Source organism: Sturnira hondurensis, unplaced genomic scaffold (assembly GCF_014824575.4).
Source record: "Sturnira hondurensis isolate 20B ecotype Veracruz unplaced genomic scaffold, ASM1482457v3 Scaffold0024152, whole genome shotgun sequence".
NCBI classification, from domain to species: Eukaryota; Metazoa; Chordata; class Mammalia; order Chiroptera; family Phyllostomidae; genus Sturnira; species Sturnira hondurensis.
In genome coordinates, this window is record NW_028096783.1 from 5,623,789 (window position 1) to 5,640,609 (window position 16,821).

The 16,821-nt window shown below is 45.0% G+C and overlaps 1 protein-coding gene across 2 annotated transcripts in view; it reads right to left on the minus strand.

Annotated features, from left to right (window-relative positions):
• Window positions 1-4,126: 4,126 nt before the first annotated feature.
• Window positions 4,127-16,821, minus strand: part of BARX2 (BARX homeobox 2) — a 78,981-nt gene continuing 66,286 nt past the window's right edge. For both annotated transcript variants that reach the window (XM_037038198.1, XM_037038197.1), the window contains one exon: window positions 4,127-5,123. In XM_037038198.1, the coding sequence (XP_036894093.1) occupies window positions 4,857-5,123 (267 nt within the window). In that variant the 3' untranslated portion in view covers window positions 4,127-4,856. The remainder of the gene's footprint in view (window positions 5,124-16,821) is intronic.

Sequence of the window (16,821 nt, forward strand, 5' to 3'; positions counted from 1 at the left end):
CTTATCGTGGGTGGGGGCACATTACTACCCGCCCCGGCCCTTAGCACTTGCACAGTGAGCCTCACAGACAGGTGTTTCGGAAATACCTGTTGACCTGAACTGGGGGGAACCCCGCTTATGGCTGCTTTCTTTTCTCTTTTTTTCTTTTTATTGTTCTTATATTAGAGTTGTCTCAATTTTCCCCCATTTCTCCCCGCTGCCCCACCCGACCCCGCTCCTACAGTCAATCCCTGCCCTGTTGTCTGTGGCCACAGGTCATTTATATTTGTTCTTTAACTAGGCCCTTTCTAAGGGCTGAAGCTTCTGACCCCAGACAGCTCGGGGCCTGCTCTCCAGTCACTGCTGTCTCTCCCAGTTCCCTCCATATCAGGTGGGTAGGATGCTTCTGGTTACTGCCCCTCCCGAGGTGTCAGAGTTGACTCCGGCTGTGACCTTCCCACCAGTCTCTAGGATGAGCTCCCCTCCCTTCAGCCACCTCCGCACATCGCCTGGTGAGCCCGCTTGAACTCCCCATCAGTGAGCTGCCAGCTGCCGGGGAGCACCTGGGCCTGGACAGGCTGCGACTTTCGTCTCAGACAGATGCCTCCGTGGGCGTTTGTCTTCCTCCCAGGCTGGTTGTTGCAATGCCACCTGCGACCCCCTTCAGGGAAACTCTCTGAGGGTCTCTTCTTGGCGATACCTTTCCCCAAAGGAAGTCAGCGAAATGGGGGCGAACTGACCCTTGGTCATGGGGGCCTCCAAGGATGGGTTCCCCATTGCCCTCACCCTCTTGTCCCTGGGGAAATGGGCCCAGCATCGCTGCCTGTGGGTGACGGGTATGTTTCTGCAGGTAGCAAAGAGATTTAGCTCTGCCTTCCCTCTTGCCTCTGAAAGGTGCTGGCAACCGGCAGCCTCACAGCCTATAAGTGTGGTTCTAACAGTGATCAATGACCAGGGAAGTTGGGGCCTCAAGGCTGCATGGCAGCAGCTGTGTCCACCACACTGGATGTCCAGAGGGAGCACGAAACCTCTGGATGTCCAGGGAGGTGTCGGCAGGAGACCAGGAGCGTTCGGGACCTCAAATCATCTGTCCACGGGCCTTTAGAATCACAGGACGGGAAGAGGAGTCGGGATGAAGAAGCTGCCTCTAGGAGTTTACTCTCTAACAGGGAAACAAAATGAGTCCGTGTCCTCTTTGGAAATGGGGCAGGCCGGACCACGGTGACAAGGACAAAGGAGAGGAATCTGTGAGATGGGACTGGAGAAGAGGCAAGGCTAATTAAGGAAGAGGTGGCCTCAAGTGCTTACGGGGGAGGGGAGAAGCGACAAGGGAGCTGAGGCAGGCAGGAACAAGGACAGGTGGGAACAGAGCAGGGGTGGGGGGGGTGGATGAAGCTTCTCAGAGTGGAACTGAGAGACTCCCAGGAGGAGGGAGAAGCTTCTAGACTGTTCTAGAACTCACCAGTCTCAGAAAAATTTAAAACCAGTCTGTTTAAGGTCGGTTTCTGATAGATTTCTTCAGACTAGCTTGAGGGCCCAGGGCTTATAGTGTGAGACCCCTTTAGTAACAGTTGGAAGTTCCGCAAACCTCTGTGGACCACAGAGACGCAAATCAGAGGACACAGTGACCGGAAACACAGGCTCATTGGTCAGCACCCTTGGACCCCTTCCGGGAGGCCAGCACCTGCTCCAGGAGTTTTTCACTTTCTAACGTGAGAGACATGAGAGACGGGAGCAGAGGCGCTATTCCTGGCTGCCTCACCTTGTGTTGTTGCCCACGAAGCAACGCCCCCACCCCTGCCCCCATCCCAGCATTAGGACAAATTTGAACTATGGGGAGCAGTCTGCTGCTGAAAGCATTTCCACCACCACCACCAGCAGCAGCAGCAGTCCCTGAAAAGGCACAGACTTGGTGGCGTGGGAGGAGAGAAGGCTGCCAATGACCATGGCCTTGGCTCTAACTCTGATCCAGGGAAAGACAACCTCTCTTGGACTCATGAGCTTCCCGTAAAACCAGAGGAAACAGTGCATTTCACAGGGCAAGCAGCAGCACCAACTCACAGGGCTTGTTAAAAGTGCACTCCGCTCCTCACAGAGCGGGTCAGTTTGCCTTCGCCAGCTCCCTTCCTCTGGAAAACTTCAAAAAGCAACAACTGACCAGACCCTCAGATAAGACCCTGAATTCTCAGGGGTTACCATTCTGGATGTCAGAGAAAGGAGAGAATAATTTTGTGTGGCGAGGCCCAAAAAGGTAGGGATGATTCCGGGGGGCTGAGAAAGCGAGGAAACTGCTCCATGGAGGGAACTCCTGGGTGCCGAAGGCCACTGGACAACCCTGTTCAAGACTCTGCACAGAGCGATTCACCACGATTCACAGAATACCCGTGCGGTTGGTTTCTGGATGCTTGTCTTGAGTCCCGGGAACTGGAGGCAAAAGGGAAAGACTGGGGTGGAGGGAGCAGGGCCTGGCACTGAATCAGTGCCCACTGGTGTCCGAAAGGCCAGGCCTGACCCATCCTGAGTCACAGGGCAAAGCCATACAGAGCTGAGGCAGGAGGACAGGCCCGAGGCTTATAAATGCACTTGACCTTGGGCTCAGGGCTTCCAAAAGAGAAGCTAATTTGAGGTCTTAAAGCCTCCACTGAAACCCTTGTTTACCCTAGGGAGAGTAAACAATACCAAAGATGACAGGCCGAGGACTCAGGGCTGGAAGTCAGGCACAGAGCCTGTAACCCAGGCTCGGGAACACTGTGTGTGCACGCATATGTCTGTGCAATGCCAGTCACTACAGAGTAACTCAGATGAGTCCAGGACAAGAGACAGAAAACCATCACAGAAAAACAGAATCCAACTGAAAGGCCTTTGGGGGCCCGGAGGAGGGGGCTAGTAGGACAGAACAGTTCCTCAGGAGGGAGACTCACTGGGCACCAACCCACCTGCTGACTCTGGCCACTGCGCACTCTCTTTGGCCCATCGTGACAGTACCTGGTAGGCAGATCGTAAAACTGTATGTGGAGTGCGCTAGAGGTAAAGACAGCGTTCTGCACACACCACACAGGAACCTCACACAGACGGCTGGGTGTGGTCTGCACCAACTGGTTCTCGGAGGCCAGATCCTTCCCTCCTTTGTCTATTCATGAGAGTTAAGGAAAAAACCTGATTTCTCTTCGTCGATCTCACCTGCAAAAGCAATGAAGGCACTGCCTTAGCAAGGTGGACCCGGCACTCACTGTCTTATTGTCCTGCTGACAGAGGCAACCGGTGGCCAGAGCATTGAAAACAAGCAGGACAGACCTACTTCACTTTGAAAAGAAGTAGATGCTTTGCTTTACAGAACTAGCAACAAGTTCTGCTTCCTAGCTGAGGCCATTATTCAAGTCAGTTTATATTTTCTGAGCCCCCACCGGCACAGTGACCATGGAATTATTGCCATAATGGGCAGTCTGTAGGGTGGGCGCTCCGCCCTGCAGGACACCGAAAGCAAGCGTGCCAAGGACGAGGACCACGACAGGCTGTGTGAGAAGCATATGCAATCAGCTTTCTCACTGCAGGCCATCTAGAGCCCGCCTCCTCCCAGGTCTTCTGAAAAGTGGGACAGCATTCTGAATTTCAAGCGCCTGGGCACCTCACAGAGCACCTCTAGCCAGGTAACCCTCAAATCTTTGGTTAGAAGTTGCAGAGCCCGCCATCCAGGTGTATGCTCAGTACAGAAAGGTAAACAAGAAACCAGTACCGGTGGTTGCCTGCAGGCGCCAGAGGGCATAGGGTAGAGGGGGTGGGAGGGTAAGCAAGACTTCTTTTTATAGAATTTAATTTTTGAAGCAAAGAAATTGATGATCTCTTCCAAAAGACTAAAACCACTTTTGAAGCTGGGAGCCCAAGAATGTATAGTACCTGGGAGCAGAGCTGCTCCGGCGGACGGCGAGAGGGGCGGCTGACAGAGCCTCGCTGCTCCTTCCTCACCCAAAAGCGGCTTGGTGTGTCTTCCATTGCTCTCTGCATGGAGCCGCCGTGGGCCGGGCCCAGACTTTTCTTTTCTGGCTGGAAACTAAAGCCCAGGGAGCTGTGCTCTGTGTCTGGGTCTCTGTTTCCAGAAACACATTCAGTACGAGTTAAACGCACTCCCCAGAAAAAAACCATAAACCCAACCGTTTCAAAAGATTTATTTTTAATTAAAAAATAGTTATCTTAACATATCTGCATTGCAACTTCAAGGATGGCAACTTCATGAAGCAAGAAAAACAAGGCTTATCGGTTCTTAAGTCACCTGCCCATCTTAGAATGGGTTCCAAGGCACACATATCTTCAAACAAACAAACTTTATTCAGAAACAATTGCAGTAACTCAGAACTCCCTTCCCCCAACTCGTTCAGCCTGCCCTCACCAACCCACCCCCCCAACAACAACCAAAACATTAAATTCTCTTTTAAAACTACAGAAATAAGTGCTGAGTCAGCAAGGAGCCTGGGCAAGCTGCCCAAGTCCTCCCTATGTTTCTGCTTGGATGACTGGCTGCCCAGAGGCTGGCAGGGAGAGAGCCTGGGACATCCAGTATGCCAGGTGGGGCTCGTGACCAGCCCCCACAGCCGTCACCCCAGCTGGGACAGGCAGTTTCAAGGCACTGTCTCCCTTTACGCAGGGCACCCTGTGGCAGAAGCATCCTTTCCGGAAGAGAAGGGCTTAAGGCAAGGAAGTCATCCTCAAATGCTTGCAGTTACCAGTGACCACACCACCAAAACCTGTGGGAAGGGAAGGAGACAGGTGAACCCCTTCTCCCTCAGTTTACCAGGCTTCCTAAGAGGTTTTTCTCTCCCTATTCTCCTGTCTTCTCTCTTCTCCTTCCTCCTAGTCTCCCTCTCCCTTCAAAGGATTCTATTTTAGCTTGATGGTGGGGATTCGGAAGAGGCTGCTGGCAACTCCTGTGGCGGGCCTGGGGGCTCTGCCACCTCCAAGGGGACATCGTGGGCTTTCGGTTCCTGTGTGTCACAGAGCTCCTCCCCTCCCTGCAAGGCCGTGAGGCTCTCCCGGCTCTGGGCCTGGCTGTTCATCTTCTCTTCAGCTTCAATCTCTTCTGAGGTGGGGATGGAGTTCTTCTTGGGGCGACCTTTGGGTTTTGTGGGTGCTTCCTGTCCACCTTTAAGAACCTACGTGGGAGAGAAATGGTCATTAAATCCAAGAAATAACACCTTCCCTCCATTTTACCACACAAAGGCATCCACGTCACTCCTTCCCAGCAGGGACAGGGTTTGGCAAAAACTACTTTCAATCTACAGGCTACAAGCACATCTTCACTCTTGAAATGCTCAATGCACTTTGTCACAATCACGAGTTTGGCATTAAATAAAAAGATCACAAACACGTTTAAAAATCCAATTTCAATAAAGAGAAGAAATGAAAATTAAAATATTAATGTTGCACCAATAAAATTGACAAGTTAAAAAAAGGCAACATTTGTAGCAAGCAGGAAAATAAACACTCATACTTCGGTGTCAAAGCATAACTGGTATGACCTTTTCAAAGGGCGACCTGAGAATTCCCATCAAATGTTTTAAAGTGCATATGTTCTGACACGAAAATTCTACTTCTACTGATTTAGCCTAAGAAAGTCACCAAAGACAAAATCTGATCTGCAAAAATAATCATCATAAAGTTGGAATAGTTACACTAAAATGTCCACCATAATTGAGTAGATAATTATAGTATATCCCAAAGAAAGAATATTTGATGACCATTACAGTTATCCTGTAGGAGTATGTTTAATACCATGGAAAGTATTGATTTTTTTTGTGTGAAACACAGGCTATAAGCCAGCGGGTTTCAGTTTGGGGACTTGATGACTACATACCACCTCATTACAGTGTCAGGGTCATGAATAATTTTTAAATGTTTTAATATATCTTTTTCTGTATTTTCTAACTTTTCAACAATGATCATGTCTAAGTATTTCTGTAATTAGAACAAGCTATTGCCCTGACTGGTATGGCTCCGTGGGTTGAGTGCCAGTCTGCCAACCGAAAGCTCGCCGGTTCGACTCCTGGTCAGCGCACACGCCTAATTGTGGCCAGGTCCCAGGTTAGGGGTGTGTGAGAGGAAACTGTTTGATGTTTCTCTCAAACATCAATATTTCTCTCCCTCACTTCCCCTCTCTCTAGAAATAAAGAAATAATATATTTAGAACAAAGAACAAAGATGATGAGATTTCCAGTGAAGATGGCAGAGTAGCTAACTGCTATGCTCACCTCCTTCCAGGATCACATCAAAATTACAATTAAATTATAGAACATTCAACCTAGTGACCCATTTGAAGACAAGTGGAACAGAAGTCCTATAACTAAGAAGACTGCTAGGATGGGTGGAGACATGGCCAAATGGGCTGGTCCCACACCCACGTGCTGCAGTGGAGAATCAGGAGAGACAGCTGCAGAGGTCCCTCTGGAAGAGCAAGGTGTCCCAGCTCCAAACCGGGCTCCGCATCCGGGTGCACCAGTGCCAGCAAGGGGAGATCCCACAGCATTTGGCTGTGAAAATCAGCAGGGATTCTGTCCATCTGGGTGAGATGAAATGCTGCTGTAAGCCCAGGCATCCCCTTATTTATCGATTTTTATAGAAAGAGGAAGGGAAAGAGAGAAATCAATTTATTGTCCCACTTATTTATGCATTTATTGGTTCATTCTGGTGTGTGCCCTGACCAGAGATCAAACCTGCAACCTTGGAGCATCAGGATGACACTCTAATCAACTGACCTAGCTGGCCAAGTCAACCCAGGCATCCTCTTAAAGGGCCCATACACACAGACTTGCTTGCTCGTGGGCACTCATCAAGGGATCTAGCAGAGCGATATTGGCTTGGGAGGCATCAGAAACATACAAAGAGAAATTGATTTGTGTGGCTACAGGGCAAAGGCTAGAGGGACAGCCACCACTGTCCCTGTGTTAAGCCATCTTCCTACACTGTCGGAAGGTGGGCTCCATCTTTCCTGTGTTGAGCCCTTCTGCCATACAACCAAATTTACTTCTGCATTATCCTGCTGAACACTCACTCCACCCTCATGACCCCCTGAGACCCCAATTCACCCAAATCATTCAATGCCAGGGGCTGTTTCAGCAGCAGGCAGCCAGCCTTGGCCCACGCTGCAATCTTTAAAAAAAAAAATCTCATAGATCCACAGCCCCCAGGTGTGTGGCGGCTGACCTTGGTGTGCCCTGTGCGTTTTGCTTAGTTGCCCCACACTCAGAACTGGTGCCAAATCTGAATCCTCATTAGACTGGTGATTCCTGAGACCCCACCTCACCAAACTCATGTACTGCCCAAGGCTCTTTCAACAGCTGAGACTTACAGGTAGATGGCAGGTGGCAGCAGACCTCAAGGTGCCTCATGCTTTTTGCTGACCTGCCCCAGGCTGGGAACTGGTGGCAACAAAACTCATTTTGCAGCATGGATTTCCCCTGATACTTCCAGGTCCAACACAGGCACGTACCAATCATGGATCACTTTGCAGCTTTACCAGGTAGCTCTAGGCCAGTCACAGGCAGCAGCTGAACATGGCCTGCACTGGAACCACTCCTAAGGCTCCAGAACCAGTATACCCAGTGGTTGGCTTCAGACCACAACAGAGCACCAACCATCTAATTAGCTCCACAAATGGCAGAACCAAAGGGAGGTCTCAGCAGGCACCAGAGCCTGCTGGGGTCTATCCCCCTTCGTGGAATAAGTTCCTGCACAGCATCTTGTGCACTGTGGTGATGGCCAACCCTCATGACCAGTCACCTGAAGGTCCATCCCAGCCACTGACATGCCAACAACAATCAAGGATCTACTACACCAGGAGGTCACACACAACCCACACGAGGGACACCCCAGGAAAATCCAGCTCAGGTGGCCAGGGAGGCTGTGCCACTGGCACCCACAGGTCACCTACAGTGAAGCTGTCTTGCAAAAACTGAGAAATGTAGCACCTTTACCAAATACATATTAACAAACACAGATGGGCAGTCAAAAATGAGGAGACAAAGAAACATGTCTCAAATGGAAGAAAAGGAGAAAAATCCAGAAGAAAAAAACTAAACAAAATGAAGGCAAGCAAACTACCCAATACTCAGTTCAAAATAACAGTTATAAGGATGCCCGAGGAACTTAGAGAGAACTTCAACAAAGAGATAGTAAGCATAAAAAAATATACAAAAATCATTTTAAAAACCTCAGCCAGAAATGAAGAATACACTAGAAGAAATCAACAGCAGATTAGATAAAGCAGAGAATCAAATCAGCAATTTAAAGACAAGGTAGCAAAAAATACCCATTGAGAATAGCAAAAACAAAAAAAATAATAAGGATGGTTTAAGGGACCTCTGGGACAGCATCAAGTGTAACAACAATTCCATCGTAAGAGTAACCAGAAGGAGAAGGGAGAACAAGGGATTGAGAACCCATTTGAAGAAATAATGACTGAAAACATCCCTAACTGCGTGAAGGAAGTAGACACAAGTCCAAGAAGCACAGAAGGACCAAACAAAATCAACCCAAAGAGCTCCATAGAAAGACACTTCATAAATAAACGGCAAAGCTTAAAGAAAAATTGAGAATCTTGAAAGCAGCAAGAGAAAGGCAGTTATATACCTACAAGGGAACTTCTATAAGGCTGTCAGCTGATTTTTCAACAGAAACTTTGCAGGCTGGAAGGGATTGGCACAACATACTCAAAGTAATGAAAAGCAAGGAACTACAACCAAGATTACTTTACCCAGTTAGGCTATCATTTAAAACTCAAGGAGAGATAAAGAACTTCTGAGACAAGAAAAATCTAAAAAAGTTCATTACTTTCCAAACCAGTATTACAAGAAATGTTAAAGGGACTTCTTTAAAAGAAGGGGGAAAGCCATAAATATAAATAATAAATGTCAATAACCATATACCCATTAATAATTACTTTAAATATAAATGGATTAAATGCTCCAATCAAAATACATAGAGTAGCTGAATGGCTAAGAAAGCAAGACCCACATATATGCTGTCTACAAGTGACCTTCTTCAGATCATCAAAAGGCACAAATAGACTGAAAGTAAAGGAATGGAAAAGATATTCCATGCCCATGGAAACAAACAAAAAAAATGGAGTGGCAATACTTATATCAGACAAAATACACTTTAAAACTAAGGATCTAAAAAGAGACAAAGGACATTATATAATGATAAAGGGATCAGCCCAACAAGAGGATATAACTCCTGGAAACTCCTGCATCCAACATAGGAGAACATACATATATAAAGCAAAGCTTGATGGATGTAAAGGGGGAGATTGACAGCACTACAGTCATAGAAGGGGATTTTATCACCCCATTGACATCAGTAGATAGATCTTCCAGATGGAAAAGCAATCAGAAAACCACAGCATTAAATGATACATTACACCAGATGGATTTAATTGATATTTTTAGAGCATTTCACACTAAAGGAGCAAAATATATATTCTTTTCAAGGACACACAAAATACTTTCCAGGGTATTTAGGATATAAAACAAATCTCAGTAGATTGGAAAAGACTGAACCATAACAAACCTCTTCTCTGACCATGATGGTATGAAACTAGAAGTCAATGACAAGAAAAAACTGGAAAGCACACAAACATTTGGAGGCTCAGTGCCATGCTACTAAACAATGAATGTACTCAAAAGTTATAAGACATGGAAGAAAGAACTTGAAGGAGGTACAAATAAATGAAAGCATATACCATGTTCATGGATAGGAACAATTAACATCACTAAAATGCCTATAGCACCCAAAGCAATGGATTCAATGCACTCCCTATCAAAATATCATTTTTCACAGAACTAAAACAAATAATCCAAAAATTTATATAAAACCACAAGAGATCTGAATAGCCACAGCTATCTTGAGAAAGAACAAAGTTGGAGGTATCATGCTACCTGGTATTAAACTATACTATAAAGATATAGTAATCAAAACAGCATGTTACTGGCAATCAGAAATGTAGATCAATAGAACAGATTAGAGAACCCAGAAGTAAACCCATGCCCCTGTGTAATTAATCTATACCAAAAGAGGCAAGAACATATACAATGGGGTAAAGATAGTATCTTCAATAAATAGCAATGAAAAAACTGAACAGATACATGCAAAAAAAAAAAAAACTAAACCAGCTTCTTGCATCACATACAAGAATAAACTCAAAATGGATTAAAGACTTAAATGTAAGATCCAAAACCATAAGTCTCAGAAGAAAACATAGTAAGTAAACTCTCTGACATTGCTCTTAGTGATTTTTTTTAATATGTCTCCTCAGACAAGGGAAACAAAAGAAAAAATAAACAAATGGGACTATATAAAACTAAAAAGTTTTTGTACAGTAAAGGAAACCATCAACAGAACAAAAGGCAACCTACTGAATAAGAGAAGATACTTGCCAATGATACATCTGATAAGGGGTTAATATCCAAAACTTATAAAGAACTCATATAACTTAACACCAAAAAAAAGCCATTAAAATGATCAGAACTGACCTAGCCATTTCATCGAAAAGGATATACTGGTGGCCAATAGACATATGAAAATATGTTCAACATCACTAATTGTCAGAGTGATGCAACTTCAAAACACAATTAGATATAGCGTCACATTTGTGAGAATGGCTGTCATCAATAAAGCAACAAACAAATGTTGGAGAGATGTGGAGAAAAGGGCATCCTAATGCACAGTTGGTGGGATTGCAAATTGGTGCAACTGCTTGAAAAAAGTGTGGAGTTTTCTCAAAAAATTAAAAATAGGAATACCATATGACCCAGCAATTCCACTTCTGGGTATTTATCCAAAGAAACCAAAGCACTAATTTAAAAAGTTATGTGCTCCCTTATGTTCTTTGCACCATTATTTACAACACCCAAGGTATCAAGTCAACCTAGGTGCCCATCAATAGATGATTGGATAAAGAAGATATGGTACATATGTACAATGGAATATTATCCAGCCATGAAAACAATGAGATATTACCATTTGTGATAACACAGATGGACCTGGAGGATATTATGCTATAATATAAATCAGTGAAATAAATCAGATGGAGAAAGGGAATACCATATGACTTCACTTATATGTGGAATCTAAAGAACAAAACAAATGAATAAACAAAACAGAAACAAACTCATTGATTCAGAGAACAGACTGACGTTTGCCAGATGGGAGCTGGGTGAAAAAGGTCAATGGATTAAGAACTACAAATTGGTAGTTACCAAATAGTCATGCAGATGCAAAGTACAGCATAGGGAACAGAGTAAAAAATATTGTAATAACTATGTATGGTGCCCAGTGGCTATTAGACTTATGGGGGAGACCACTCAGTGAATTACGTGTCTAAGATAAATGTCTAACCACTGTGCTATACACCTGAAACTAATATAAAATAATACTGAATGCCAATTGCACTTGAACAGTTTTTAAAAGAATATCATCAAACATCGTCACATATTGTTGAAGGAAGTAGTAGAGCATAGTAAAGTGTTCCAGCTTTGCAGTGAAATAGCTGGGTCAAATTCTAGCTTGGCTACTCATCAGCTTTGTCTTTGGAAGAGTCCTTTAAGGGCTGAGCCTCAGATTCCTAATTTGTAAAGTGAGGATAAAAATATCTTCTCTCCCAGGGTGATGGAGAGGATGACAGACAGATATGAAGGACCAGAACTGTTGAAATGGCAGATTTCCTCTGCCCAGAATGTCCCTCACACCCAGCACACCTGGTTGACTCGGCTTAGACAGAGCTCCTTCTGGGAGGCTCCCTGGGCTCCCCAGTCTAAGTTAAATGCCCTCCGCAATATGCCCCATGAGCACCCTTACTCGTTTTTATTTGCCTGTCCCCCCAATCAGCGAAATGGCCTTCGCTGATTTCAAAGGACTTGTACATTCATTATCCCTATTTGTGACTTACACAAGAATAATGAGACAGTCAGGAATACTTTTTAAAATATTTTTGTGTTATTGGGTTGGCCAAAAAGTCCACTTAGTTTTTTCCATGAAATGAAAGACAAACTTTTCATTTTCACCAATAACTTTATTAACTTGGATATTCTGAATATGTCAGCTATCTCCTGCTATTGGCTTCTAGTGGCTAGAGGCCAGGGCTGCTGCTAAACACCTTCCAATGCATAAGACGCCCCACAGCAAAGAATTATTTGGCCAAAATGTCCATAGTACCAAGGAACCTCACAAACCACTTCTGACACATTCAGTCAGTCACAGCACCTTCTTTATACACTATACAAATTTGAATGTCAGTTGCATTTTTACCTTTCTTGAAAGAATAAAGCATAATTTACACTGAAAATGTCACCTATCTCCTTCCGTCTTCAATATTACAATGGCAGAACAAAAATTCACCGATTTTGCTAAGTTTTTTAAAAAAATGCAGGCTGACATGGCAGCTGTTACAATACAATTTAACACAATTGTTTTGAATGAAGTTAAAGACAACTAAACACTACTAGAGCTGTCGTATAAAAAAAAAAAAAAAAAACCACGAACTTTTTGTCCAACCCAATACTCTGGGACATAGCAGACGTTTCTTCCTCCACTGACTCTGAATGCTGGCATGGCGTAGTTGCTGATTCTCTGGGCAGCCATTGTGGGATATATTTTTGCTACTTACACACCTAGCTTACTCTCATCTTTCCCATCCGGACAAAGCTCCTTCAAGGTAAACCCTGCATCCATCCCTTGCTTCTTGCTCTCCAAGCATGGAACTTCCAGCTAACTCTCTATGATTTGCAACCACTAAAGATTTGCAGCCACTAAAGATTTGCTGACTGTGTATTCCTGAAGCAGCAGCAGAGCTCTCCCAGGGGCTGAACTGTAAGAGTGAATGCAGTGACTTGATAAACAATAGTCCTTTAAAAAAAAAAGGCTTTTCTGAGACAGAATTCATATACCATACATTTCATTCACTTATTGTGTACAATTTAGTGATTGTATAGTCACAGAATTGTGCAAGTATCACCAGAATCCAATTTTAGAACATCACCCTGCAAAAGAAATCCCATGTCCACAAGCAGCCGCTCCCCATTGTTCTCCAACCCTGCCCCTCAACCCCAGGCAACCACTTATCTGCTTTCTGTCTCTACAGATTTGCCTATTCTGGACATTTCATAGGAATGGAATCATGTAACATGTCATCCTTTGTGGCTGGCTTCTTTCACTTCATGATGTTTTCAAGGTTCATCCATGTTACAGCATGTATCAGTATTTCCTTCCTTTTTATGGCCAAATAATATCCATTGTATGGACATACCACATTCTGCTTACCCATTCATCAGTTAACGGCCACTTGATGGGCACTTGGGTTGCTTCCACGTTTGGCTACTATGAATAATGCTGCTGTGAACATGAGTGTGCAAATAAATATCTGTTCAAGTCCCAAATATCTGCTCATTCCCCTCTTGAATGAGCCCCCTCCAGGGACTGAACCCACAGCCCCACCAAGTGTCCTGTGCCCGTGACACTTCACTTGGTGGGACAGCGCCCAAGCAACTGAGCCACACCAATCAGGGCCCTCTTGCACTTCTTTGGGGTGTATGCCCTGAAGTGAAATGACTGGTTCTCATGATAAGTCTATGTTTAATATCTTGAGAAACTGCCACACTATTTTTCAAAGGAGCTATATCATGGTACAATCCAGTCAGCAGTATATGAGGATTCCAGTTCTCCACATTCTCACCAGCACTTAGGTTTTTCTGGTTACAGCCACCCCAGGGGGTGTGACATGGCATCACTGTGTCTCTGGTTTGCATTTCCCTGATGACTAATGAAGTTGAGCACCGTTTCACCTGCCAGTTGTGTATCTTCTTTGGAGATACGTCTACGTGTATTCAAATCCTTCGCCCATTTTCAAATTCGATTCTCTTTTTATTATTGAGTTGTAAGTTCTTTATGTATTCTGGACACAAGTCTCTTACCAGATACAAAATTTGCAAATATGTTCTCCCATGCTGTGTGTTATCTTTTCACTTTGCTGATGTCCTTTGCAGCATAGAAGTTTTTAATCTTGCTAATGCCTGATTTATTTTTTCTTTTGTTATATGAGCCTTTGGTGCTATATCTAAAAAGGTTTTGCCTAACCCAAGGTCATGAACATTTACTCATATTTTCTTCTAAGAATTTTATAGTTTTAGCTTACACATTTAGGTCTATGATTCATCTTGAGCTGACTTCTGTGTACAGTATGAGGAAAACCGTGAGTTCTCAATAAACACCTCCTTTTAGCTGGGAACCTGTTCAACCACTGCACTTCCCACCCAAACACACAGATCTGAAGGGGACCTCTAACAAGGTATAGATGCTGACAGAATCCACCTTTGGGGAGAAAACATCCCTGTATTTTTTCTCTCACCTAAGTCAGTATCTGATTTTGATTTCAGTGCAGCCTGTTGAAAGCACCTGAATGTGCCAAGATGGAATTGGCATGTTGAAAGCAGATCCACTGGGTATGAAAGAGGTTATACAAAATTAAGTTGCCCCACGTAGTAATCATGTTATAAAAGGGCAGGCCTCAGGAAGCTACCTAATTGGCAAAAGAAAGTCCAGCCCAGCAATTAGAGAACACCACCCACACAGCTTGGATCAGCCCCACCTGGCTGTTTCCCTCCAGCACGCACTCACACACACACACACACATTTCAAAACAATCACACCATTTTCTAAATGGAATAAAACATTCCAGTGCAAGCAATCTTTAGGAGATAACTACACTCTTGGCTGCTTTCTCGCACACCTGACAGATGCAACGAACTCACCACTGCCCCGCACCAGAAGGTGCACATTCTCATGCACCCCATGACCCTTCTCCCAGGACCCCCTACTCCCCTATTAGTCCTAGGGCCAAATTATTCTTCTTGGTTGTGAGAGGCCAGACAACCCATTGCATACAAGGTCACATGTCTCTTGGAAAATTACTCAGCACAGCATCTACTTCTATTAGCCATGTCTGCTGACAGCCCTTGTCTGAGCTTTAAAACTAGGTGTCCCAGTGACCTACTGCTAAGGATGCCAGGACAAAGCCTTTGCTCCTTTTCCAAGGTGCTTAGCTGGGGGCGAGACGGTTTGACTAGGGAGCCCAAAATGTCAATGCAGCGAGGGGCCTTGTACCTCTCCCATTATTCAGACAGGAACGTGAGCAGAGCGGGCAGAAGTGGTTCATCTGGTCAGAGAGCAAGCAGAGGGCAGGCCCAAGATTTAAACACAAAACCCCTGAGCCCTGGAATCTAACACTCTTACCAGCATTTAACTGTGCGCAACGTACGAGGGATGCATAAACTGTGCTGCTGTTATATCTGACTTTCCGATATTTAATCACCCCATCTCCCAGCAGACCCCAGGCCACAGATTAATTACCCAAAGTGCTCCTGCTCCCTTTTCTCCATTTTATCCACAACTCCACGGAAAGGTGACAGCCCTGTAGGTGATGGCTGTTTCCACGGAGCTGAGAAGCAAGTGTGGATTCTCTGGCATGGGTCTCTCCCCAGAACACTGTTTAGCAGGCTTTCTCCACTTGCAGATGGGATGTTCCACTACCCCACAATGACAGGCATGACAGGGGCGACGCTGGCGTGGAGGCAATGAGAGAGGACAAACACCCAGGTCCGCTCTTAATCAGAATCCCAGGAACCTGGCTTATCTCTTCGGGCTCCAAAAGCCTGGATCCTCTGGAGACATGAATTTTGTGAATTTCTAGCTAAATAATTTTTTAAATAATAATAGTGAGAAGAAGAGTTCCAGCTAATATTTCTTGGTTGTATACTATGTGGCAGGCTCTATTCTAAGTTTTATTGGGATTGGCTCAGTTAATACTACCACTTTATAAGGTGCATACTAGGCATTTACTGATGAGGAAACAGGTACACAAAGGTTAAGTAACCTGCCCAAGATTACATAGATAGCAGCTGGTAGCAATTTCACCGAATCCTTTGTTATCTGGAGACTTTCAGTGCAGAAGGAGATGTAGGCACATGGTGCGGGACCCACCCAACTCTGCAATGGGCAGAGGAAGGTTGTGCCCCTCTGGGTCCCCTCACAGGGCAGGATTCCATGTGTACTGTATTTCACAGCTGAAACAGATCTCTGATAATGAGGCTCTTTCCATCTATTGCAAAACACTGTGAGTCCTACTGGAACTAAAGCCAAACAGAAAGGGAATATAGTGTCCCATCTCATGTGCAAGCTGAAATTTACCCAACCCGCTATAGGTTACAAACGCTGACCGGTACAAACTAGTCAGAGATGCTATCTTGGTTTGGCAGCACTGTCCTTGGCAGCCGCGTGAATAACTCTGAGAATCAAGCGCTAATCTTTTTCCAGTTCCAATTAGGTTACTAGCCTTGAGACATCTTTATTACCCAATTATCTTTTTATTTTCCTTCCCAGTACCTGAAGAGATAGCCTTGAAAGAGTTTCACCAGGAAAATACATGAAGCAATCAGGATTCCCCACAATGCCTTGCTGCTCTGTGGGAGTCAGAACTCAGACCCACAACTGAACAACATCCTGCAAGTCAAAGTACATCAAGTCCCCAGATACCTCTGTCCCTTTCTTCTGCCTATGACACTCTTCCCACCTTCACTTGGCGCATTTCCATTTGCCCACTAGGACCAATTTAGATGGCACCTCTTCCGTGAAGCCCTCCTGTCTCCATGCTGCTTCTGAACCCTGTGAGCCCTTCTGTCATGGCCCAGGTCACTCTGTATAATTCCTAGTTTACAGATCTGCCCCTCCCCTTGACTGAGTACCTTTTCTAATTTTATTTGTTGATGGATGGGGTCGCATCTTGTCTTGGCATGTCTATTGCTAGGG